This window comes from Pan troglodytes, chromosome 15 (assembly GCF_028858775.2).
Source record: "Pan troglodytes isolate AG18354 chromosome 15, NHGRI_mPanTro3-v2.0_pri, whole genome shotgun sequence".
Taxonomy (NCBI): domain Eukaryota; kingdom Metazoa; phylum Chordata; class Mammalia; order Primates; family Hominidae; genus Pan; species Pan troglodytes.
In genome coordinates this window covers 93453032-93479549 of record NC_072413.2, presented here as the reverse complement: position 1 = coordinate 93479549, position 26518 = coordinate 93453032, and the positions used below count along the sequence as shown (strand labels likewise).

At 51.7% G+C, this 26518-nt stretch overlaps 2 protein-coding genes across 9 annotated transcripts in view; both read left to right on the top strand.

The window, feature by feature from the left end:
• Positions 1-26518, top strand: part of SYNE3 (spectrin repeat containing nuclear envelope family member 3) — a 109758-nt gene that overhangs the window by 35783 nt on the left and 47457 nt on the right. For all 8 annotated transcript variants that reach the window (XR_010151022.1, XR_010151023.1, XR_001709312.4 and 5 more), the window contains exons 2-6: positions 5026-5183; positions 12684-12856; positions 14412-14721; positions 23420-23581; positions 25033-25380. Coding sequence is in view for 5 of the 8 variants with exons in the window: in XM_016926693.4 (XP_016782182.3) it covers positions 5026-5183; positions 12684-12856; positions 14412-14721; positions 23420-23581; positions 25033-25380 (1151 nt within the window). In the remaining 3 variants the exon portion in view is untranslated. The remainder of the gene's footprint in view (positions 1-5025; positions 5184-12683; positions 12857-14411; positions 14722-23419; positions 23582-25032; positions 25381-26518) is intronic.
• LOC100613492 (uncharacterized) lies at positions 16510-17288 on the top strand. Its single transcript, XM_063793110.1, is given in 1 exon segment — positions 16510-17288. A coding segment is annotated over 1 exon segment (480 nt). The 5' UTR covers positions 16510-16722; the 3' UTR covers positions 17203-17288.

Sequence of the window (26518 nt, the reverse complement as noted above, 5' to 3'; positions counted from 1 at the left end):
GAGGCCCACACGGGGTGGCTTTTGGACAAGGGCCTCACGTGGTGTGGGCCTTCATTATTTCATGAGTGTTAGCACCTTCTCTTCCACGGCCGGCCTTTTTTTTTCAGTTTGCATCACGTTTTCCAGTATCCCCGAATCAACCACACTCTTCCTTATGACATTTCAGCTTCTTCAAAGCGCTCTGAGCTTTCTTTATGACTCAAATTAAGGTGTCCCATTTTGAGAAGATGGCTAAAGCCTGGAGCTCAGATTCTGGAAGATTCCTGTCCTCTCCCAAAGTGCATCCTTACTGTCCATTCCTGGGGAGGCTGTGTCTCCAGCCATGCCCACAGACCTTATCCACCTCTGGGGGACTGGCTGGTCTTCCAGGCCCATGGCTTTTGACTCAGGTTCTGTGTTCTGATCATGTGCTCTGTCTCAAGCCTGCCACATCATCTGCCCCAGCTCGGGGGTTTCCATCATGAAAAAAAAAATCACTTCTCTTCCGCTGTCATTTGCGATAACCACATGGACGCTGAAACCCAAACCCAAGGCTGTTTCCTTTCTGTCTCCTCCATACACCAGCGCCAGCATGACCCAGAAAGGGTCAGCACTCTCATGGCCAGCCCTCTCACTGACTCAGTGGGGACAGCTCAGAGACACGCCTAGAGCCCTACTCTCCCGCTGCCTGCAGCCACACCCCAGGGATGTCCCCAGACAGGGCTTGGAAACAGAAAATACTTTTTTTTTCTTCTTTTTACCCCTGAGCACATTTCTTTTGCAATACTGTTTGGAAACTGCACAGTTCTTATTTATTTATTTATTTATTTATTTTTTAATCCTATCTCCATTCAACCAGTCCAGAGACAAAACTTCTCCCGTGCCAGAGAGGCATGCTGGCTCTGCTCACTCCTGCAACCTTTTCTCATTGTCCTTGGCCGTGTGCGTCTGCCATTTCTGCAGTGACTCCAGTCTCAGCCCACCTTTGAGTGCAGAGCGCTTCCCTCCTCCACACACCCTGGCCTGGAGCTGTCTCCTACCCGCCCCTTCCAATGCCTAACCCTTGCCAGCTCCGGTGCCCTCAGCAGGCAGTGCCTCCCAGCCACCTTCCTCGAGCCAGGTGACAACCACTCCTTTGAGGTCCCGTGGCCCCTGTCCTCCTGTCTCAAAACTCATGCTGGCCTCACTGTAGCTGCCTTACTGTGCGTCCATCCCTGCCCTCCACCCCCACTGCACTGGACATGGAGCCTCACCAGGCCAGAGCCACACTTGGTCTGTCTCCACATCCTCAGCACCTGCACTCAGCAGCCACTTAGTGCACTGATTCATTAGTCTATCAGCTGGTAACCCAGTTCCTATGCTCCCCCAACCTTGAGCTGGTGAGACAGCTGCTGTCTGGATGCAGGTTCCCAAGGAAGGAAAGCCCTCTACCCAACACCTGTGCGTTTGGTAAAAAGGAACTATTTCCAAGCATGGTGTGTGCTCCAGGTTCTGGGCAATTTTTTTAAATTTTTATTTATTTATTTATTTTAGAGACAGAATCTCTCTCTGTCACCCAGGCTAGGGTGCAGTGGTACCATCATAGCTCAATGCCGCCTGGACCTTCCGGACTCAAGTGATCCTTCCACCTGGCTAATTTTTTTTTTTTGGTAGAGACGAGGTCTCACTATGCTGCTTGGGCTGGTCCTGAGCTCAAGTGATCCTCCTGTATCAGCCTCCCAAACTGCTGGGATTACAGGCATGAGCCACTGCACCTGGATGGGTTTTTAAATTAATTAAATCTAGGTGTTATCCCCATTTTCCAGATGAGAATATGGACACCCAGAGAGGTTAAGTGACCAGCCAGATGCCACACAGCTAGTGAGTCATGGGGTCTTGACCACTGGGACCAATTCTAGGTCCTTCTGGCCTCATGGCTGACTCTTTCCCAGACATGTGCCGGTGGGGTCACTTAGCCAGCTAGCTTTGCTGCCTGCTGGGCTTTCTGCAGTTGCTGGTTGTAGCCTTGGACCACCTGAGATAGGGGATGGCTCACGACAGCCTATAGGCCAAGTGCCCTCGTGGTGTGTTTTTGTCTAGCCAGTGAGCTAAGAAAGGGTCTGACATTTTCAAAGGGTCGTAAAAGCAAGGGAGACTATGCAACAGAGACTGTATGTGGCCCGAGACAGCTAAAAACATTTTCTACCTGACCCTTTACAGGAAGAGTATACCTCTGCCAATAGACAGTGTCCCCCAGACCATTCTTCCTTGCAAGGGGTTCAGGGAGTGACCAGCGCCTGTGCAATGGCTGTGGGAGGCTGGCTTACCTTGGCCTGCCTTACAGGCAATGGTGACACAGGAAGCAGTGCTCTAGGCTGGCTGAGGAGGGGTCCGACGGGCAGAAAAAGGGAGGACCCAGAGCAGTCTGGTAGTCCCAGGGCAGAAGCTGGTCCCCAGGACCTGGCGTGCAGGGATCACAGTAACATCGACCCTCTCAACCCACAACCTCAGAGGTCCCTCACAGACTCCCTGTTCAACTGTCCCTGATACCACATTAGGTGGTGAAGAAGCTCCTCTGAGAGCTTCTTTAGAGTAAGATAGTGTCTGCTGTCTGCTTATTGGATGCTACGATCATAGCATCAGGCCTGCCTCTTAGCATGTGCTTAAGTCCTGTGTTTCATTGAACTGAAGCAAAATAGGCAGAATTGCAGAGGAGGCTCAGGTCTCCTGAACTCTGCCTGCAGCCTCGCCCAGCCCACAGTTCTGTTGGTCTGAGCATCCCCGCCTGCTCAACCCCACCGGGTCCCTGGGTTTCATCTGCTATACCCTCCAGACACCAACCACTGAGCCTCACAGGTCACGGGCATTGCCAACAAGAAGGGGTGCTCTAAAGCCTCGCTGCCTCTTGATGATTAGAGCCACGCTTCTCCACTGTCCTGTCATCTGAGACTCAGCAGGACTCGTCTCTGTCCCTCCCATTCTTTGCTTAATAAAAATAAAAGCTGAGTTTTTGGAAGCCATGCAAGTCACACACTAGCCGAGAAATTAGAGCCACAACAAATACATTTAAATGCTTGCACATCCAATGTGCTTTTCAAGTAAAGCATTCAAAGGCAGGGAGTGGCTACAGGGAACATATTAAGTTGTTACAAGAAAGTCAAAACAGGTCTGAAAGGAAAGCAACTCACTGGGAGAATCACAGGACGGGTTTCCAGAGCACAGCCCGCTACGTCGCCCACCTCCCCCTGGCCAGCCCGCATCCTTTGGCCCAGCACGCGTCTGATGGCCTCTTCCATTTTCTCCTTCTCTCTTGTGGGTTCTCCCTGAAGCTTCCTCTGGCCCCGTGCGGGGCCTGGGGATGGTGCCCAGCTTCCCAGTAGATACTTACTAACTGATGAGTGAAGACAATTTTTATTTTTATTAGTGATGATTTTTACTGTAATGTAATAAAAATTGTAAAGTAAATTCTAAGTGCTTAATAGAGAAAAATAAGGGGGAAAAAAAAAACTTCCAATGGTGGTCCTACCCATCTCAACCAAGTGGCCTTCAAGGTCACTGTGCCTCTCCCCCAATGCCAGGGAGAGAGAGGCCTGAGGTTCCCATGGAATGTGCTTAAAAGCCAGGCCTGAAAGGGGCTAAGGCCACTGCACACAGCCCTGACTTGATCACATAGACCCTTTAATGGCAAGACGTCCTGGCCTTTTTCTTGAACTCCTGGGCTCAAGCAATCCTCCTGCCTAAGCCTCCCAAAGTTCTGGAATTGTAGGCATGAGCCACCATGCCCGGCCCCAGCCTTTTTCTATGAGTGTAGTTCTTGTTAATGTTTTGTTTTGCTTTTACTAGTTGTTGAGTTGTGACTACCTAATATATAATTTTGTCTCTTTTTTGGTATTGCCATTATATCCTAAAAATTCCCATTCACAAATTCATTTTAAGCCTCCTTTTTGCTGGCTGCATAATATTCTAAAGTGCAAGTGTACCATAACTTACTTAAGCAATCGCCTATAATTGGGCATGTGGGTTGTTTCTGGTTTTGTTTTGCCATTTTAAATAATGCCATGTTGAGTTTTTTGATGTGTTAAACTTTGTACCCATTCTGGGCTCATCTAACAACATTGGCCTTACTCTGTACAAGGTCTTGTGGGAGATTGGAGGATAAACCAGACACAATCCCTTTGAATAAAATGCAAATACAAATAACTTTAGTTCAAAGCAGTCACATGGTTGCTATATGCAGACAACTAGAACTGGAATACGGAAGAGTTTTGCCTGGACTAACTGGGATTTTAAGAAAGTCACAGGAGAAAATCTGAGGCTTTGCAGCCATAGCCCAGGGGAAGTCAAATGGACAGTCCAGCAAAAGGGGTCTCTGGTGGGTGACCTATGCCAGCAGGCAGGTGTTACCTAGGGCCGGCATAGCAAGCGGGTTGCATCTCAAGCGTTACGTTCGTTTTCAGTGGTTGCGAGGAGTGCTGCGCGGAGGTCAGAGGGGAGTGGCTCAGTGGGTAACTTTAGCAGGACCTGCCCATGGACCCAGGTTGGTGGAGTGGTGGGGACGGCATGCACCTAACACGGCCATCCCCAGCCTGAGAGGTTCATCTCAGGGAGAGCTCAGGGCTGGTGTCGGCTTGGCCCATGCCCAGAACAGTGTTCCTTAGGTTGAGGCCTCTTTGATCCATTCAAATCAAGATCATTATGGGTCCAGACGTTTCGGACTGCAGGTTTTGACGTCCTCTTTTGGAGAGCATGCAATCTGAATAGACAGACGAGAATTGCCTCCGGGCCCCAAGCTGCGAGAAGAGGAAGCAGGGAACCTGAGAGGCCAAAGACAAAGCAGTTTTGCCAGGCCAGAGCCCTGGGCCAGTTCTCCCAGAGGCCAGACCTGTTTTCCTTCCCTGCCTAATTCCAGTCCTGACAAACGTGCTCACCTCTGGCCATATTGCCCAACTGGGAGCACCAGGGGAGTGTTGGTGGTGGGAGTGGGCCTGTCCCAGGTGTCCTGCCGGGGGCCTTTTCGCAGCCCCCTACATTCCTGCCTGTTGGCCTTATCTGTGGCCCTTTCTTCAGCCCCTGCAGGTGCCATGACTCAGCAGCCCCAGGAGGACTTTGACAGGAGCATGGAGGATGCCCAGGCATGGATGAAGGCTGTGCAGGACCAGCTGCAGGTCAATGACAACACGCAGGGACCCCGCGCGGCCCTGGAGGCCAGGCTGTGGGAGACCGAGGTATGCAGAGGCGTGGCCTCAGATGGCCCTGTGGTCTTGGCCCCATCCCACCCCGCCCTCAGACCTCAGGTTTCCTATCTGTTAAAGGCAAGGGTGGACTAAACCAATGTTTCTCAAACTCTGATGTGCACACAGATCTCCTGGAGATTTTGTTTAAGTGTAGACTCTGATCGGGTCGTGGAGGTAAAGTCTGAGACTTTGCTTTTGACAAGTTCCGGGTGATACCATTTTTGCTGGTCCTTGGAACACACTCTGATGACAAGGAACTAGAGCCTGTCCTCTCATCCTCCTGTCCCTGCAGGGGGGACCCGTGCAGCCTGGTGGGTCCCCAGCCCTTGCTGGGGGGCTTCCCACCCCTTTTCTGCTTCTGCCTGGTTGGGGTCCCTGCCAGATCTGGGTTGGCCAAGGTCTTCCTCCAGAGGAGTGGGGAAGGGGCTCTGCCCAGCAAGGAGTGACTTCCTGAGCTTCTCCAGAACCAGAGTCTGGCTTTACCCACCCCACCTGGCACAAGACCATGTAGCACTAAGTGCTGGTACCCAGTGCCTGGCCTGGCATCATGGTGCCCCTGTCTGAGTGTGGGTCGCCCGTGGCCTGGGGACAAGAGGGAAGAATACTGAGCTAAGAGTCGGAGGCCGGAGTTATAATCTCCTCGCTGATGCTAGATTGCTGTGTGACCTTGGTCAAATCCCTGCCCCACTCTGGGCTTCAGTTTTCCCATCTGCAAATGGAGCAGTTGACTTCCACACCTCTGGGGTCACATCCATTTAGATATCCCATAATTCTAATTTATCACCCAACAATGGTTGCTCTTAGTGGGGGGTGGGGTGCTGCCTTCTCCCGCAGCAAACCAGTCACCCAGCCAGGCTGGAAGCAGTGGTGACCCCACAGCTGGTTCCTTGTGTGTTTCCTTTGTGTGTGCTGTCTTCTCGATTCTGCGCACTGTGCACCATATTGCTTATATCTCATGCCCTTTCTGGAAGTGGACCGTGGGAATTAACAATCCTCATCACCTTTCCGAGTCAGTGTTTGATTTCAGTGTCACCGCCACATCCAGAGGCAGGAGCCATTGTCTGCATTTGCAACTGGGGAAATGGAGTCTCCTCACACCGTTTCCTGTGCCTGGAGAGCCCTCTCACGTTCAAGCTCTCTGCTGTGCTCCCTTCACCTTCTGTCTGGGAAGCTCCCTCACAGATCACCCAAGAGTGGAATACCCCCTGCTTTCTGCCATCCCTATGCCAGGGCTGGAGCTGTGCAGGTGGGTGAGGCCCACCCTGCTCTTGAGGGTTCCCAGCCTAATGGAGACACGTATGCAAACAATCAGGGCAACTGCACAAGCATGTATGAGGCACACCCCTAATGTGGGTCCCATGATGTTATTCTCTTCCTCTAAAACCTTCCATGGCTCTCACTGTCCACCAAAGAAAAAGCAAACTTCACCTGGCTTCAAAAGTCCCCCACTATCTGCACCACTCTCTTTTCCAGCCTTAGCTCTCCACGCTGTCACACCTCCCAAGATCACACCAGCCTTAGTTCCAGCCACTGTCACACCTCACAAACTCACACCGGCCTTAGCTCCAGCCACTGTCACACCTCCCAAGCTCACACCAGCCTTAGCTCCAGCCACTGTCACACCTCGCAAGCTTACACCAGCCTTAGCTCCAGCCACTGTCACACCTCCCAAGCTTACACCGGCCTTAGCTCCAGCCACTGTCACACCTCCCAAGCTCACACCAGCCTTAGCTCCAGCCACTGTCACACCTCCCAAGCTCACACTGGCCTTAGCTCCAGCCACTGTCACACCTCCCAAGCTTACACCGGCCTTAGCTCCAGCCACTGTCACACCTCGCAAGCTCACGCCCTCCTTTGATTGGCAGAAGACCTCCTAGACCTTCCACCGCCAAGCCTTTGTCCATGTGTTGCCTCCGCTTGGAATGCTCTTTTGTGTGGGTCTGGGTGTGCACAGGAAATGAAACCCTCCTGTCCGTGCATCTCTCCTGACCAGTTTCCCCCTTTCTCAGCCCCAGCTCCTGACCTTGCCTGTCTGTGAGCATCACAGCCCTGCCTGTGTGCCCACTGTGTTAGGGTGCTTAGCATTTCAAACTCTCTACCCTTTGCTGGCAGGTCTTTCCCTCCAGGTGGTGGTTCTGGTTTAAGCAAAGTCAAGGGTGGTCCTTAGGAAGACACATTGGCAGGACCAGGGTGGATAGGCCCTGGAAGCCAGAGGCAGCACTTCTGTGAGCCCTGAGGGAGTGGAGTCCAGGCAGAGGGGAGTCATGGCCTGAGCGTTCTGCCACTGTCTCCTCCCACGGGGCTCCGGCATGCTTCATTTACTGTGTGTTTTGCCACTTCAAAACCAATTTCACAATAAGAAAGAAAACGTTTTCCTGTTGCCAGCTGGTAAGAGGGGGCAGCTAGTGCCTCTCGACCTACCCATGGGACCTACCCCCGGGTGCTGGGGTCTCTCTTGTGCTTCCTCCACCAACTCTGTTGGCTTGTCTCCAGTGCCTGTTTGCTGCAGTGACGGGGACGTGGGCTCTGATCCAGTTCTGACCCTTAATAGCCATGCAGCCGGGAGGATGTCCCATGCCTTCCCGGGACCTCATGTTCCCATCTGTAGAGCAGGAACGAACCCCCTCACCCCTTGTGTTCCCGAGGGGTTAAGGGAAACTCCAGAATCCTCGTGGGGTGGGGGCTTTCTGTAAGGTGTGATTGGAGAACCCATCGCTCCTGGGTTGAGAGCTTGGCTACTGCGTCTGCAGGCCCGGGCTCCAAAGTCTGCCATGGCTGTGGCACCTCAGGAGGATTTCCCAGAGCTCTCTGAGCTTCAGCTTGCTTCCGGGGAGAGTGATAGCTGCCGCCTTTCAGGAAGGAGGGAGGATTAAGGACGATCATTTATAGACATGCTTGCATGCACAGTGCAGGGTATGCTGGCAGAGCTGGCGAAATGGAGGCGATTGTTTCTTGTGGTTTTAGAAGCTGGGATACACAGCATACCAAGTGTCCCTGCCTATCCCCAGAGCCTCCAGGAGTGGGTCTTAGGAGCTTCCAGCCACACTCCCAGGTTCCACCATATGTATTTATTTGTTTATTGAGATGGAGTCTTGCTCTGTTGCCCAGGCTGGAGTGCAGTGGCACGATCTCAGGCTCCCTTGTCCTGTATCTGGGTCCTGGCCTGAGCCAGGCAGCTTCCTCACCAGCTTCTGGGCCACCCTGTCGGTCAGGAGCATCCTGGTGTTTCTCAAGGTTTGGATTCCCAATGCATTCATCCTTCAATATATCTTACTTCCCTACCTTTGCTCAAATATCCTTCTCCAGTTGTCTTTAATTAGAGACCTGCAGGCTTGATGCCAATGCCACCTCCTCCACAAAGCCTTCCTGGATTTCTCCCATCCCTCCTTGAGCTCTCATACTACTTTGCGGTCTCTTCTGGCCCTTTTTGCAGTCATCTGCGCTCTTATCTGCAGCCCTCTTTCCTACCAGCTTGTTCATCCAGGACCCTAGCACTCAGCATAATGCTCAGCTGGGGTTCACCTGGTCTTGGCTGGGTTGAGGGAAAACCCTAATTAACCCCATTCCTCCACTTTCCTGGTCTCCTGATACTTCTCTCCAAGGTGTTTCCTTACATCCAATCCCCACCTTCCCCTTGCCCTCATTGGCTGCTACAAATTAGAATAATTCTGTGGCTGCAGTTCAAGTACTTTCTCCCAGTTGGCCGTGCAGCCCTTGCCAAGCACTCCTGGACTGTGTCCTTGCTGGTGATGGGCTATAAAAGAATCTCACACCAGCCAAAGAGTGTAATCATCAGCGCAGTGAAAAGGAGTAGAATCTACTTCTCAAAATTTGGCTTTTCCAGCCTAGCCACAGCCTCTGGCCTCCCCTGGCTTCAAGCCTCCAATAAACTTCCTACAGGTTGATCTTTCAGGGCAGACGTTTCTTCTCCAGGTCGGGGAAGGGAGCTTGGTGTCTTGCCTGCCTTTGGACCAGCCAGCTCCTCTGCATTGGTAAAGAAGCATCAAACTCACTCCCTTGAAAAGGCAGTGGGTCTCGGGTCTTTGTGTCCCCTTCTGTCCAGCCTGTGCCTCTTTCATGAGGATAAGAAGGACAAAGGTCCAGGGGTCTGGGGGGACCACACAGTCAGGACACCAGGCTTTGGAGAAGGGGCCATTGTCCGCATGGGACATTCCAGACCTGGCTGCTCCTTCTGGGTGTGGCCAAGGGAGATGGAATTTCACTTCTTCCCCAGAGTTGTTGGCTCCTGTGATTTTCAGAGCTGGACTCCATCTGAGCTGAAGCTGGGAGCAGGTGTGGAGGAGGCTTCTCTGGCAGCTGTAGAGAATCATTCCTCAAGGCTGGTGGTTTCTGTGGGTCCCCAGCTCCCTTGTTTGTAAAATCGGACTTATTGTGTTGCTAGCTTGGGGAATATGAAGTCTCCTTTCACATTTCTGGGAATAAGAAATATCATCTTACTTTTTTTTTTTTTTTTTTTTTTTTTTCCTGAGACGGCGTGTTACTCTGTTGCCCAGGCTGGAGTGCAGTGGTGTGATGGCTGGAGTGCAGTGTTGTGATCTCGGCTCACTGCAACGTCTGCCTCCCAGGTTCAAGCAAGTCTCCTGCCTCAGCCTCCTGAGTAGCTAGGATCACAGGTGTGCGCCACCATGCCCGGGTAATTTTTGTATTTTCAGTAGAGACGGTGTTTCACCATGTTGGCCAGGATGGCCTCAAACTCCTGACCTCGTGATCTGTCCGCCTCGGCCTCCCAAAGTGTTGGGATTACAGGCGTGAGCCACCACACCCGGCTCTTTTTTTCTTATTTTTAGTTTTTTAGTGACAGGGTCTTGCCCTGCTGCCCAGGCTTGAGTGCAGTAGTGTGATCATGGCTCACTGCAGCCTCAACCTCCTGGGCTCAAGCAATCTTCCTGCCTCAGCCTCTTGAGTAACTAGGACTACAGGCATATGCCACTGTGCCTGGCTAGTTTTTTTTTTTTTTTAATTAAAAAAAAATGCTTTTGGAGAGATGGGGCCTCACTGTCTTGCCCAGAGTGGTTGCATACTCCTGGCCTCAGCGATCCTCCTGCCTTGGTCTCCCAAACTGCTGGGATTACAGGCATGAGTCACCACGCCTGGTCTACTATTATTTTTAATCAAATTAAATCTCTCTCTGAATGGCAACAAATTCATCCTCAGCCATGCTGTGGAACCCTGCCCCTGGGTGGTGTGAAACATCCTGGGTGGATAATCGTATTCAGTCTAGAACATTCCACACTGGCCCTTGGGTCTTCAGGCCACACTGGCCACTATTGTACTTTTGTTTTCCCCATCACTGCTCGCTGCTGAGAGGGACTCGGGGTCCCTGTGTGGGTACTTGCTGTGGCCACCACCCCCTGGGCCCCTGCCACATCCTGCTACTTGGCCAAACAAACCCTCTTTCCCTCTCTTGAGGAATCTTCCCATTCTTCACTCTCCCTGAGCACCCCCCACTCACATGCACACAGAGACAGCCTTTGGAAGGAGCTTGTTTGCCTCACTCTTTGATAACACAGGTAGGAGGGGAAGTCCTTCTATACTATTATCATCATCGTCATCATCATCGTCATCATCAACGATTATTGTATGGAGTAAAAAAAGGATGGGGACCATTGCCCATTTGCACACATTTGGGAAGGGTCTACAAAATTGTTCAACAGTTTACAAAGTACACTAACTTATACCCATGTTTAATTCATAGTGTTTTTATTTTAATTATTTTTAATATTATTTTTTGAGACATGGTCTCACTGTGGCACCCAGGCTGGAGCGTAGTGGTTTGATCACGGCTCACTGCAGCCTCGACCTCCCAAGCTCAAGCGATCCTCCCACATCAGCCTCCCAAGTAGCTGGGACTACAGGCATATGCCACTACATCCGGCTAATTTTTAATTTCTTTTTTTTTTTTTTTTGTAGAGACATGGTCTCACTGTGTTGTCCAGGCTGGTCTCAAACTCCTAAGCTCGAGCAATTCTCCTGCCTCAGCCTCCCAGAGTGCTAGGATTATAGGCATGCAGCACTGTACCTGGCTAAAAGTGTTTTTAAAATTAATATTATAACCCTGGGAGGTGGACAAGCAGAGACTGTTATCATTGTCTCAGGATGAAAAAGGGAGACCCAGAGTAGCCTAGTGACCTGCCTGGGGTCACACAGCTGTCAGTGGGGCAGCATTCCACATGGCAGGAGCTCTCCTTCACCCCAGCCATGGGGAAGGGTCAGAGACAAGCAGGCTGCTGGGAAGCCAGTCTAAGGACACTGACCGCTAGCCCCCAGGGAGACAGGCTGGGGATCTGAGCTTGAGCTTTAGGCCATGCCTGCTGTTGGTAAAGACATATCCAAAGATAAGGATAATAATAATAATAGTGAGCAGGTAGTGACTGGGTTGCGGTGTGGGCTGGGCAGCATGCTCATGGCTCTCCCTACATTACCTAATGCTTATCTTCCCTCATTCTTAGGCCTAGAGAATGTAACTCCTGTGACAAAGGTCACAGCAGTAGAAAGGAGTGGCCCTGGGATTGGAATCCAGTCATATTTGCCTACAGAGACCAAGCCTTAGCTGCCCCTGAACTGGAATAGTAGCAGCAATGACAATAGCTAGCATTACTTGGACACTTACTATTTGCTGGACATCATGCATTGGTCTTAGTCCTCCAGGAAGCTGACACCAAGATGAGATGAAATGTGCATGGTATTTATTAGGGGGATCCCCCTGGGAGAATATGGGGAGGAAGGGAGCCAGGAGAGGCTGGTCAGAGGGATGCAGATATGATCCCGAGGCCAGGAGAGCAGGGAGGAAGGAGCAGGGTCAGGAGGGGCCATCTCAGACCGCTGTGGGTTCTAAGGCAGTTTGCAGGAACATGAGCTGTTTGTGAGTTACAGTCACTCACTCAGCATCTCCCAGGAAGGGAGCTGCTTCAGTGTCCCAGCTGCTCTTGGTCCCTGGTGGGAGCAGCCTCAGGAGCAAGGCTCTGGTGCAAACTGCGAAAGACAGAGATGATTCTGGAGGCTCAGCTGGGCCCTGGGTTGGGCCAGCTCCTCGCAGTGCCCCTGAGAGGTAGATGCTCACGCTGCACACTGAGACATGTACCTCACATGCATTTTCTCATCGTTTAATCCTGAAAAAAATCTGAGAGATAGATATGATTAATACTTGCACTTTACAAATGAGAAAACCAGGTCCAAGGAGAGAATGAAACTTGTCTGAGTTCACACTCTAGAAATGGGCCGAGTGGGGAAGGAGAGAGCCATTCATCGGACAGCACCCAGCATGCTAATCGCCTTTGCTCCCGCCTCCTACCCTCAGAGCTATTAGCAGGTTGCCCAAGACCCCACAAGAAGGGGTGCAGGGGCTGTGATGTGAATCCCAGATCCTCTGGCCTTCGAGTCCTGGCTCTTTGCACCATGCCACTATCTTCCCAGGGTTGTGCCTGTCTGCCTTTTGCCAACCCTGGAAACTGGCTTGTGTGTCCACAACAGAAAATATGCCAGCTGGAGCCTGAGGGGCGTGTGAAGGTGGACCTCGTGCTACGGATGGCCGAAGCCCTCTTGGCATGCTGCCCTGGGGACCAGAAGCCCGGGATCCTGGCCCGGCTGAAGGACATCAAGGCCCAATGGGAGGAGACAGTCACCTACATGACTCACTGTCACAGGTAGGGCATCCAGGGCCTTTGTCCACAGCTGCCATTTACCCTCCTTGCCCACTGTGACACTAGCTTGGGCCCTCTGCCCAAGAGACATTTCTCCAGTCCTGGGATTCCGGGGGACAGGATATTCTCTTGGGATTAGGGCCAGCCCTGCCTGCCTCTTTCTAATTATAATCAGGTTGAATGATGATAATAGACACTGGGAACCCAGCGTGTTTTGTCAACAATTCCTAAGAGACTTACCGTGTGTGCATCCTCCAGAGCATGGCACAATGGCTCTGGAGAAAGAAGGCCTGGGGCCCTGCTAGCACTGTAGCCAGATTCCCTGCTTGTACCAGGAAGCTGGGTGGTGGTTGGCTGGGACAGGGGGTGGTGGGGAGCAAACACTCGGACAGATCTGGCATTGACTCTTGTCCTGCTGGTTACTTCCTATGTGGTTTGGGAAAGTTACCTGACCTCGCTGAACCTCAAGCACCTCTCTGGACAATGGGAGTAATCAAGTGCTCCTTGAAGGTTGTTAGGAAGTTAGGAGGGGATAGCAAATATCAAGAGCGAGGCACACTGCTTGGCACAAAGTAGGCCCTCAGTAAACAAGAGCTGCCAGGATCATCTCCATTTTTATAAAGCAAGGATGTGCATGGAGATGGGAATGACTTTGCACAGTGCTTCCTGCTTTCTAAATCCTTGCACTGGAAATTCCGAACAAAGTGACTTGATGTTGGCTGGGGAGATAGAGCCACCTCCATGTTAGAGATGGAGAAACTAAGGCATGTGAAGAGGCGGGGTTGCAGAGTGAGTTCACAGCACCCCTGGGACCCACACGCAGGCTCCCAGCCTTCCGTCCCCATTGGGTGCAACGAGCCCACAGATGCAGATGTCACAGATGTCAGTGGGGCAGCATTCCACATAGCAGGAGCTCCTCCTTCACCCCAGCCATGGGGAAGGGTCAGAGACAAGCAGGCTGCTGGGAAGCCAGTCTAAGGACACTGACCACCAGCCCCCAGGGAGACAGGCTGGGGATCTGAGCTTGAGCTTTAGGCCATGCCTGCTGTTAGTAAAGACAGATCCAAAGTGCTCTGTAGGTGACTGGACACATCCCAACCGCAGTCTGCTCCTAATATTAGTGGGTGTGCGTGTGCCAGGGGCCTGGAGAAACTGTGTTCAGAGCCCCAGTGCCAGAGAGAAATGACTGGGGGGTGTCTGTGCATTGACAGTGGGAGTTCAGGGCCAGGATTTAAGGTGCTGGAGGTAAACGGCTCCCCAAGATGCATCCCCAAAACTGGTGGTTCTGGGAGGAAGTTTGGAGTCTGAGCTCCCCTGGCTCCTACCCTCACGCAGGGAGCTTATTTACTGGGCAGAGGGTCTTATCCAGTAGGACTGAGGGAGGGTCTAGAATCTGGAGTGTCAACAAGCTGTCCAGGTGACTCAGAGGCCAGAAAGGGCATCATCATGCCCCCAGACCACAGCCCGCTAGTATTGGGGAGGGGGTGACAGCACAGACCCCCAACCCGGGAGGCAGGTGGCTGGTTCCCTCACAACCTTGAGGTCTCTGTGCCCACAGCCGCATCGAGTGGGTGTGGCTGCACTGGAGCGAGTACCTGCTGGCCCGAGATGAGTTCTACCGCTGGTTCCAGAAGATGATGGTCACGCTGGAGCCCCACATCGAGCTCCAGCTGGGCCTGAAGGAGAAGCAGTGGCAGCTGAGCCACGCCCAGGTGCTGCTGCACAATGTGGACAACCAGGCGGTGCTCCTGGACCGGCTGCTGGAGGAGGCAGCCTCCCTGTTCAACAGGATCGGGGACCCCAGCGTGGACGAAGATGCTCAGAAGAGAATGAAGGCTGAGTACGATGCAGTGAAGGCCAAGGCCCAGGTGAGGGTGAGGCTGAGTGGGCTACATCCTCACCCACCCATCCACCTATCCACCCTTATCTACCCATTCCAGCCACTGTTTGCCTACTATCAAGCTATTTACCTACTATCAATCTATCTTTCTACTATCAATCCATCTACTCACCTGTTCACTATCCAACCACCCTCCCATCCATCTGTCTACCTACTCACCCATCTACCTCCCCACTAAATCACCAAATCTCCCCTTCACTATCCACCCACACACCACCCCATTCACCTATCTACCCCACCATTTGTTCATCCATGTATTCTCCCACCCATCTGTTGACTCACTCATCCATCTACTTCCCCACCAGCCTGATCAATCTGCTATTCATCTCTTCAACCACTTAATCGCCCACCCATTCATCTATCTACTCATTCACCTACCCATCAACCCAGCCACCTCTTCCTCACTCACCCATTCACTCATCCATCTCTCCACTGCCTACCCCTTCACCACCTATCTACCCACTATCGACCATCACCCACTCGTTTATCCCACCATCTACCCACCTAGCTACCCATCCCCCAATCCTCACCTACCAACTCTTCCACCACCCACTCACGCATCCACCATTATCTACCATCCAGATACCCAGTGTTTCGCAGTGCTTAATATACATATAGGTGTGTTGACTGACTGACTGATGGACTGTGATGTTCACTTTGATCCAAACAGCTTCCCCCTTCTCCTCCTTTCTCTCTCTTCCTCTCTCCCTCCTCCCCTCCCTTCCTCCTCCTGCCCTTTAATCCTTCTCCTTCAGTGTTTCCTCCTTGCTCTCTCTTGCCCTTGCCCCAGTCCCTCTGTCCATTCTCTGTCTGCATTTCCTCACCCCATTTTTGCCTTATTTGGAAACAGTTCATTGAGTTATCAAGTTCAATTACATTTGTTAGAAATTTTATTTGGTTCTGTATTATGTCTCCCTGTTCTTTTTAACAAATTATGTCATTTTACCCCTGAGATTTTGCATTCCTCCCAGATATAGCTTATATTTGCAATCATTCTAAACATATGTATTTTACAGTCCCCATCAGATTTTTCTAGTGGCTGAGGTTCCAGGTCTAAGGCTGAAGTTCCACGTCAGGCACCTATGTGTCCCCTGACATGGTAGATTGTTTCCTTGGGGGGTGTTGTCCTTTTGAGCTCTAAGCTCAGCCTAAGCAGGATGCATCTGCAGAAGCCTGCAGCTGGGACACCACCTGAGAGTGGCTTTCTGTTGGCTTCAGCTGGGCTCCTCCTGAGGTTTATCTTCACGACTCCTATTTTTATGTCAGTGAATTGGCTTGGGGGTTCCCAGATCAAGCGGATATTCTAAACGTGAACCCCAAGCCAGAATCATACAATAGGCCCCAACTCCATATTCTGAAGGGTGATTGGTTTTTTTGTTTGTTTGTTTGTTTTTAGGCCCGTTTTTAGGCCCAGGCTAAAACACACACATTTCCTTCTCAGATTGCATTTGTAACAATATTTTTTTTCTACTTCACCCTTTGGCTAGTGGGGGCGGGCAGCCACTTGAGGCTCTGTCTTTTTGCTGTGGTCTCTGTTGCCTCTGAGCCCAAAGTCTCACTTCTTACTCCAGCCTGAGCATTAAACCCAAGCTTTTAGTAACCAAGACTTCAGGAACCTGTGTGAGCTTAACAGGGTGGTTTCCTGGGCATCTTTACTTCTGGCCCATGGGAATATCCCTTCCCTTGGTGTGACGTGGGTCTGCATTGAAACGGTGTTTGTTATGTTACATTTTATCTGGCATTTCTGGCTCTCTAGTTGGCTGTAGCGCTGGAACTGAACGTCTCCTGGGTTCTTCATGCTGACAGTTTAAGGGAAATAAGCTCTGTGATAAGCAGAGCTAGAAAATCCACCAGGAACAAGGCTCTGGCGCTTGGGAAGGGACTTGGATTCCAGGCCAGGCACTGCTGCTTCCCAGCTGTGTGGCCTCAGGGCAGCTCACCTGACCTGCACCCAGGTTGTGGGGGCTGTATGGTTACATGTGAGCTCTTTGAAAACTGGCAAGCATTTTGCCAATATAAAGAATGACTTCTACTCTCAGTAGCAGTGAGAATAAATAGTAACAACAATGGCTGTTTGCCATGCAGCAGGTGCTCAGAACTATCTGTTGAAATAATGAGAACTCCACCCCTGCAGTTTGAAGGCAAGCAACCCGCAGGGCCCCAGAGAGGAGCCACAGGAGGCTACAGGAGACTGCACAAGGTCCAGAATGGATGGGCAAGGCGGGGATTCGACTTGGCTCTTGCAGAGGCAGCCAACTGGCCCTCATCCGGCCCTGCCAAGTCCCGTGTGGCATGGGCAGGCTTCATGGCAATTCTCTCTCCAGGTCTGCCCCTCTGGCCCAGCTGGGACAGGTGCCTGGCTCCACAGCCTCTTTGCTGTGGCTTTACAGGAAACAGGTGCTTGTGCCAATCAGCAGAGAGCGCCTGGTGCAGGGTGTGGAGGAGATGAGATAAAAAGTTGTTGGTGTGTGTGCAGGTTTGCATGTATGTGCATGGGTGTGTGTGCAGGTTTGCATGTATGTGCATGGGTGTGTGTGCAGGTTTGCATGTATGTGCATGGGTGTGTGTGCATGTTTGTAAGTGAGGGTGGATGCTGGGGTGCTGAGTGAGCATCAATTCTGGCCCAGATGCCGAAATGATTGCCTCCAAGAGCCTCATTTTCATTCCAGGGGGTTCTCCCCTCACACAATCCAAAACGCTACAGACATCACAGCTCTTATCAGTGAGAGCTGTTTTTTCTAACCTTTTCCTGTCTCTGACCTCATCTGCTCCCCCAGTCTTTTTATGAAGTAGATGGAGAAGTTGTTATTGGACTCTTTTTCTTTTTTTTATTTTTTGAGACTGAGTTTCACTCTTGTTGCCCAGGCTGGAGTACAATGGCACGATCTCAGCTCACTGCAACCTCTGCCTCCCGGGTTCAAGTGATTCTCCTGCCTCAGCCTCCCGAGTAGCTGGCATTACAGGCATGTGTCACCATGCCCGGCTAATTTTGTATTTTTTAGTAGAGATGGGGTCTCTCCATGTTGGTCAGGCTGGTCTCAAACTCCCGACCTCAGGTGATCCGCCTTGGCCTCCCGAAGTGCTGGGATTACAGACGTGAGCCACTGTACCTGGCCTTTTGGACTAATTTTTTAGATTAAAAAACATTCTGTGCGTCAGACACCAGCGGCCCAGTAGAAAAAGCCAGAGGTGCTGATGACTTCTAAGGTGGCACTCCCTGCAGCTGCGCCTCAGGTCCTGCGTTAGTGTCTGCGCCTGTGACCATCAGGATGAGCTGGGGCCCCGGGTGCTTCTGTGGTCAGGCTGGGACAGTGAAAGGCAGGTTTGAGCTGCTGAAGAGGGAGCCCTTGCATCCAGGGCTCTCAAGAGGCAAAGGCCCGCCTGGCAGTGTCCTGGGGCAGGAGCATGGAAGGCTGTGTCATGTGCGGAGACAGCGGTGATGGGGGATGTTTGGGGTGCGGTGAGGGGGAGACTCCCTCCATGGTGGAAGCCCTTGGAGTTGCCAGATGGCTGGTCAATGCTGACGCCAATGTGGAAATGGGGCGCTGTTGTTTGTGGGGTGGCTGGACCCTGCATGGAGAAGTGAATTCAGTTTTGGCTTTCTCAGCTGTTGGCTGAAGGCCATGGCCCCTGATGAAGTCTTACTGCAAGCTTGAGGACTTTGTTCTCACTCACAGGGAGCCCGGTCAGCTCTTAGACAGGAGGGCTGTGGTGTACCCTGGAGGTGTTTCCTGTCTCTCTAGAAGTTGGCCATGGGGAGAACTGAGGGGTAGGTGGGGAGGGGCCACGTGGACCCCTGCAGCCTCTTTGATCTTGTATTCGGAAGGTATGAGTGTGCATTTTTATGGGGCGAGGAGCTATAGCATCCACCAGATTCTATGGATGGAGCTTTCGTGGATCCAGAGGGTGCCATGTTCTTCCGAAGCCTGAGAGGCTCCTGAGCGGGGCAAACTTCTCCATCGCCCTTGGCCAGAGATCCAACCACTCAATCCTAAGCTCCTCATCAGCAAGGTGGGATGCAGCCCCAGGCATTGACCTCCTGGGTGTCCTCAGCCCTCCAGCCCCAGACAAAGGGGGAGGATTCTAGCCTCATCCCAAGGTGGGTGGGCACTCCACATACCTAGCAGCCTGCAGAGATCCTTGGTGGTCCCAGCCTCCCAGTCCCTGCTCTGAACGCTTGATGAAGACCTCCCCTGCATAAAAGGTCTCTCTTGGGCAGTCCTCTGACTCCAGTGATGGATCTGTCCTGGTGCCTTCCTGGGGGTCCAGGCCTGGCCTCGGGGTGGGATTGGTCTCTAGGTTCAGGTTAGTGCCCCTACTTTTACCTATGAGAGCCCATTGCCACTGCTTGCCATGCTAGAACAGGCCACTGCTCCAACGAGGAAAACCCATTTTTGACGTCCAACATGTTAATTAGCACAGCCTCTAGGGTTGATGGGGACGGAACCACAGAAGCACCATGGGGTCCTCCCTGAACTGGAGCCTCTGTGACCACCTGCTAGAGGGAGATTCTTGACTAGGGCCAAGGCTAAGCCCAGAGGGGAGCAATGGCACGTTGTCAGCCCGCAGTGTTTGCAAGTGAAATGTAGACAGGGCAGGCTGGCTGCGGGGAGGGGCTTGTTTGTTTGTTTTTCATCCCGATTTAGTCTTCCCAAAGGCAGGCACATGGAAGCATCCTCACCCCTGCTGCTTCCCGTGGCGGCCCTCACAGAAGGCGCGTCTGTCTGGCATCTTGGCCATGAATCAGAGCTGCTTGTGATGAATCAGAGCTGCTTTTGATGAATCAGAGCTGCTCGTGCAGCCCTTTGCAGAGGCATAAATCCGTACCACCCTTGTTAATTGGTTAGGTGTTGACATTCCTGACAGCTCTGCCCGCCTCAGATGGTGTAATTACTGGGTCTAACGAGAAGGTTGAGCACCTTCCCGTTTGTCACCCTGTCATTCTCCAGCACGGCTGGATTCTGCCCTGAGACTGTTATGCCTGGCACGGATCTCAGCTGGATCCCTGCCCCTCCTGCCGAGGTCCTCTCTGAGCACCTGCTCCCCATCACACAGACTTTTATTTACCCTGGACTTCTCCGGGTGCCAGCACCTCATCCTTCACACACTAGGAGCCACGGCCGGCACTTCCATGGGAGAGTTCACTCCCGGCTGCATCTATCACCATCAGCGCGGCCAGGGGCCCAGCATCCAGCCTCTGTCTGTTACTCCTGACCCACTTTGTTTCATGAATGAGCCTTTCCTGTTGATGGAGGAGGCTCCAGGAGAGTTTTAACGGATTTAAATAACCCTGCAGGAAGGGGAAGCCAGCAGGGGAGCTTGCCGAGGCCCCGGAGCCATCCTTAGGGCTGCAGGCGGGAAGCATGAAGGGGACTGTCCCCTGTGCTTGCTCCACTTTCAGATTCAAGCAGGGCCCATGTTTTGTAAGAATTTTGTCTTTCTTGATTCCAGTTGTAAGCTATTTCAGTTACTATAACTTTAAAATAGGCTTTTGACTGGGCATGGTGGCTCACGCCTGTAATCCCAGCACTTTGGGATGCTGAGGCAGGTGGATCATTTGAGGTCAGGAGTTCGAGACCAACCTAGCCAACATGGTGAAACCCCGTCTGTTCTAAAAATACCAAAAAAAAAAAAGGCTAGGCATCGTGGTGCACCCCTGTAATGCCAGCTACTTGGGAGGCTGAGGCATGAGAATCGCTTGAACCCAGGAGGCAGAGGTTACAGTGAGCCAAGACCAGGCCATTGTACTCCAGTCTAGGCAACAGAGTGAGACTCTGTTTCAAAAAATAAAAAATAAAAATAGGTTTCTAAATAAGAATGTATGGTGCCTCCAATGTTATTTCTCTTTTTCACAACCCCAGTTGGAGTGCTCAACAATTTTTGTTGTTGTTGTTGTTGTTGTTTTGAGACAGGGTCTTGTTCTGTCAGGTGAGATAGGCTGGAGTGCAGTGGTGCAGTCACAGCTCACTGCAGCCTCCACCTCCTGGGCTCAAGCGATCCTCCTGCCTCAGCCTCCCAAGTAGCTGGGACTACAAGCGCCCTTCACAAACCCAGCTAATCTTTAAATTTTTTGTAGAGATGCCATCTCACTGTGTTTCTCAGGCTGGTCTCGAACTCCTGGGCTCAAGCAATCCTCCTGCCTCCACCTCCCAAAGTGCTGGAATTATAGACATGAGCCACCATGCCCAGCCTTGAGAGAACTTCTCAGATCTCTACTGAAGAGCTTGGTCCTAAGCCTGGGCTTCCCCATTTCTAAAATGGGGATGGTTTCTCCTACTTGCAGTGGTGGTTGCAAGGTTTATATGAATTCATATTTCTAGATTCGGTGAGGAGCTTCCCAAAGAAGAAAAAAGCATATGTGAAAGAGCTAAGGGGTTTTTCAGATGCACTTACCCGTTCACTCTTCCCAGCTGAGAATGTCTGACTTAGCTTTGCAGATGGTCAGAACCCTCCTGGACAGGGCCTGGCTCCATGGTGAAGAGCTGAGGTCAGCCAGCTATGGTTCAGACACCACATCCAGCCCATTCCTAGCTTCAGCCTCAGCCTCCCGAGTAGCTGAGACTACAGGTGCACACCACCACACCCTGCTAATGTTTTTATTTATTTTTTGTAAAAATGGCGTCTGACCGTGTTGCTTAGGCTAGTCTTGAACTCCTGGGCTCAAGGAATCCTCTTGCCTCAGCCTCCCAAAATGCTGGGATTATAAGCATGAGCTAGAATGGCTTTCACATTTTCAAATGGTTGGGAAAAAATGAAAAGCCAAATATTTCTTGATGTGTGAAAATGATATGAAAAACCTGTCAGTGTTCATAATTAAAGTTTTATTGGAATGCGGCCATTCTTTTCACATTATCTGTGGCTACTCATGGGCTACAACATAAGTTGCATGCTGGCGGTGGGGTAGCTCCATACGGCAGGCCAAGCTAAAAGCATTTCCTGGGTGGCCCTTGACAGAAACAGTCGATGATTTTGGAGTCTGACACTTGCCATTGGAATCTTTTCTGGAAGACCAAAAGAGTTCTGCAATGTCCCAACTCCAGTCCGGACATTTGCAGAATAGGAGGGTTTTGTGATTGTTTGAGTGTTAAATAAGATAACTCTTTGAAGTTCCACGCACACCTAGTATAGGTGCTTATTAAATGAGTCTCCTTTTTCCCTTTTCTTGGCTCACTTTGGAAACTTTCCTCTGATGGCAAACACTTCAGATTTGTGCTTCCTGCCATTCAGGAAGCGTTCACAGGATGTGCCCTGAGCTAGACCCTGGGAGATGAAATAACAGGGGCAGCCTTGTTTCTAGGAACCTCCTGGATCCCCCAGTGGGTGACGATGCCATGGACAACTGCTGTGATGAAGTTGCATCCCAGTGGTTTGGGAACTCAGAAGGAAGGCTGTTAATTCAGCCTGGGGCAGTGGGCATGGCCTCAGAGTGAGAAGGGGGCCTGGGGTTAGTACTGCAGGTGGTTACCCGCTGGAGGTGTGAGAAGAGCTTGGAGAAGGCAGGAGACAATCGGCAATGCCTCAAGGTTGTTAAGCGCTTACCAGCTGCCAGGCTCTGTTTTAGGGGTGAGCTCTGGCCCATTTCATCTCACTTTCTCCCAATGAGGCAGGTGTTATTAACCATACCATATGGATGAGGGGACTTGGGCACAGAAGGGTTTAATTAGGTACCCAAGGTGGGGCCAAGGTTCAAGCCACAGGCAGTGGGATCCCAACCCCAGGGTCTTGACTGCTGGACCACAGAGCTACATCATGGACACCTGTCCTTGAAGTGCTAGGCTGTAAGGATTGGACTTGGGCCTGGGGCCAGTGGGGAGCCATGACGGGATATGGGGAGACAGCACTGTGATCAGGGCATGTTTTGAAAAACCTAGTCTCTGGGAGTACAGTGGGGGCTCATAGCAGGACACCATCGTTTTTCCAAATGTCAGCCACCCTCAGGACATCATCTTGCCCCTGTGTTGTTAAGACCTTTGGTGGGACTGGCTGAAAATAGAGATGATTCCAACCCATGCAACACACATCACCGTATTCATGGGGAAATGGGGCAGCTTGCCATTGATTTGCACACCCTGTGGACACTGTTGTGTAATGGAGCTAGAAATGCTGGTTTCTAGCATTCAGCCCAGCTCGGATTGAATCTTGGCACTTTCCTAGCTGGGTGACCTTGGGCAAGTCACTTTACCTCTCTGTATCTTGGTGTCCTCATCTGTCACACTGGGACTGTAATGGTACCCCCTTATGGAGTGGTCAGGAGACTTCACTGAGCTCATATATGTCAAGCTCTTAGAGCAGTGCCCAGCACCTTGGCGAGTGCTCAGAATGACAGTGTGATGTAGTAGTAGTCGTGCTAATGTTGTTGCTGTTGCCGCACCGCAGTCTTGAATGCCATTCCTAGGATGTGGCAAACAAGAAAGCCAGCTGCATAGTGACAGGGCCCAGTGCCAACATGCTCTGGTCTCCAAAGCCAACTCTCTTGGCATATTGTTTGTAAGGCAGAACAGAGTATCTGAGAGCTCTTTGTGTCTAGAGAAAGGGCTGGAGGTTGGTTGCACCCCCTGCTAACACACACACACACACACACACACCCAGGCAGGCTACGGGCTTTCTGGCCTTTGGGCTGTCTGGGCTGGGGACCCTCATGGCTGGTGATTCTCCTCCTCCCGCAGGAGCGGGTAGATCTGCTGGAGCAGGTGGCCCGGGAGCATGAGGAATACCAGGCAGGCGTGGACGAGTTCCAACTGTGGCTGAAGGCGGTGGTGGAGAAGGTGAATGGCTGCCTGGGGCGGAACTGCAAGCTGCCCATCACGCAGCGCCTCTCCACACTGCAGGTAATCCCCAGCTGTGTCTCAACCAGAGGGACCCTAGGGACAGTCACAGAGGGTGGGTTCTATGTCATAGTTCCTTTTTTTTTTTTTTTTTGAGATGGAGTCTTGCTCTGTTGCTCAGGCTGGAGTGCAGTGGCGCGATCTCAGCTCACTGCAAGCTCCACCTCCTGGGTTCACACCATTCTCCTGCCTCAGCCTCCTGAGTAGCTGGGACTACAGGCACCCGCCACCATGCCCAGCTAATTTTTTTGTATTTTTAGTAGAGACAGGGTTTCACCATGTTAGCCAGGATGGTCTCGATCTCCTGACCTTGTGATCTGCCAGCCTCGGGCTCCCAAAGTGCTGGGATTACAGGTGTGAACCACTACGCCCTGACCTATGTCATAGTTTCTTTAATAGGACAGTGCTTGGTGCCACAGAATATATAAGAACCCATGGCCCACAGACCCCCGTGAGGAGAAGCGTGGAATCTAGTCTAAACGCTTGGGTCCTCAGAGGCTTTATGGAAATCCCTGGCCAGCAGAGCATTTGGAAACCCAGGACCACAGAAGCATGGTCTAGGCTGGTGGGTCTCCAATGGGGGGCATTTGGCAGTGTCTAGAGACTCCTCGCCCTGAGGAAAATCTTTGGCAATGTCCTAAGAGGGTAGAGGGGGTGGATGCTGCTACTGCCTCTGGGTGGCGGCCAGGGATGCTGCAAAACCATCCTACAGTGCACAGGACAGCCCCACACAGCACAGAACGATCCAGCCCACATGGCAATGGTGCCAAGGGAGAAGAACCGTGGTGCAGGCACCAGATCTGCCATCGGGAGACGTGGGCTCCCCACTTTTCACCTGCTGAACGGCTTTCAATGAGCCTCTGACTCCTTCCATAAACTGAGTGGGTAAAATGTCTTTAATAATTCAAGAACCACTTGATAAATTTTGCCACAACTGTGCAGTATCTGAACTATTTCTTTAATATTTGTATTTAAATGGACTCATTTTTTAAAAAACTGATGATTATTTATTTAGAAAGAAAACATATCACTGTCATAAATGGAAAAGATGGTGCCAATTCCAAATAGGTAGATAACCACACAAATAAATACAATGAAACCGAACGGAGCCATTTGGTTCTATTTGGCTCCACACTGTTTCCAGCTGAAGGCATGGAAAGGAAGATAAACAAATGTCAGAAAGTGTTCAAGACAGAAGCACCCAACAGAGACTTTCTCCTCGACTTAATCAAATGGCTTGAAAAAGACTTATGGGGAAGGAATAGGGTTCTCAGGTGGTGAGTCCATGCTACTTAAGGCAGACAGTCCAACCCTTGGGAAGGCCCCTCTCTGGCTCTAACGCGGGACTCCAGGAATCAGTGTTTTGCAGTGCAGTCCCAGGTCTGCTCTGGAAAATGCAGCAACTGTATTCTTTTTCCCTGCCTGTTTTTCCCTCACCCCTCTACCCTCTTCAGGACATTGCCAAAGATTTTCCCAGGGGCGAGGAGTCTTTGGAGAGGCTGGAGGAGCAGTCTGTGGGTGTCATTCGGAACACCTCTCCTTTGGGTGCAGAGAAGATCACCGGAGAACTGGAAGAGATGAGGAAAGTTCTGGAGAAGCTGCGCGCCCTCTGGGAGGAGGAGGAGGAGCGGCTGCGGGGCCTGCTTCAGTCCAGGGGAGCCTGTGAGCAGCAGATTAAGCAGCTGGAGGCTGAGCTCAGTGAGTTCAGGATGGTCCTGCAGAGGCTGGCCCAGGAGGGCCTGCAGCCTGCGGGGAAAGCGGGGACCGAGGACGAGCTGGTGGCACACTGGAGACGCTACTCGGTAAGCGTGCTTGGCCAAGTCGTGGAGCCCAGGGTGCTGTCTGTGCCCAGGGTCCTGGCACTCAGACCTCCTCTGTGATGGAGAATCGGGCTGAGCCCTGAGCACACTCACTCTGTTTCTCCGGGATTCTTGGTATCTCAGCTCCCTGAGCGGGGAGTAGACAAGTTGGGTGTTTATCCCCATTTTCTGGATGAGGAAGCTGGGACCTGCAGAGACTTTTTTCCCCAACATCCCTAGAGTCACTTGGTAGGTCTGTGAATAAATAACAGCAGAGGGGGATTGGGCAGCCAGGTTTGGGCCTCAAAGCTACTCTCTTGCCCAGTGGTGGGATAAGGTGTGGGCTTCCTCTGCGTGGAACAGGGAATATTGGATCAGAAGGGGAAACTCTTCATGTGGAGATCATGGGGAACAAACATGGGCCTTTAGGAGGCCAAGCAGCAGAGGCCCACCATGGTGGGGGGTGCTTCCCAGACCCCGACACGACATCCCATCAGAGGCTCCCCACCCCTCCCCCGAGGTATACGAACTGAAGCTTGACTTGTGGATAAAGAGAGTTTTAAAATAAGAAGCAACGGCCCTCCCCACCTCTGTCTTTATTTATTGTTAACTCAGGATCACGACTTCATGAGAGGAGATATCTCCAAGGGAAGCCATCCCAGATCTTACCTGCACTCTGCCACTGTTGTTATATGTTTTCTCTTCCTTCTAATCTTTGCTTATATGCAAAAATATTTTTAGTAGGGAGAAACAAAGGGCTGTCTTCTCATTCGATCTTGTAGCAGAACAGGTTACCCTGCAGTGATCACCTTCCTCCAAAGGGAACTGTCCCCTGCTTTAGGACTGTCTGCCTCAATGCGCCTTGGAGGTGGTGTGGCACAGTGGTGAGGGATGGGGACTCTGGGGCCAGACTAGCTGGGTTTAAGTCCTAGTTTCTCCCCTTGCTAACTGAGTGGCTTTCGGAAAATTACTTCAACCTCTGTTATGTGTGAAATGAAGCACTGAGAGGCTAGGAGACTTGCCTGTGGTTGGTTATACATCCAATAGGTGGAGACAGGGATTTTAACTTGAACCCAGGCAATCTGACTCAAGGTCATATGCTTCCAACCACTGGGCCAGCTCAGGCTCCCAGTTTTAGAAA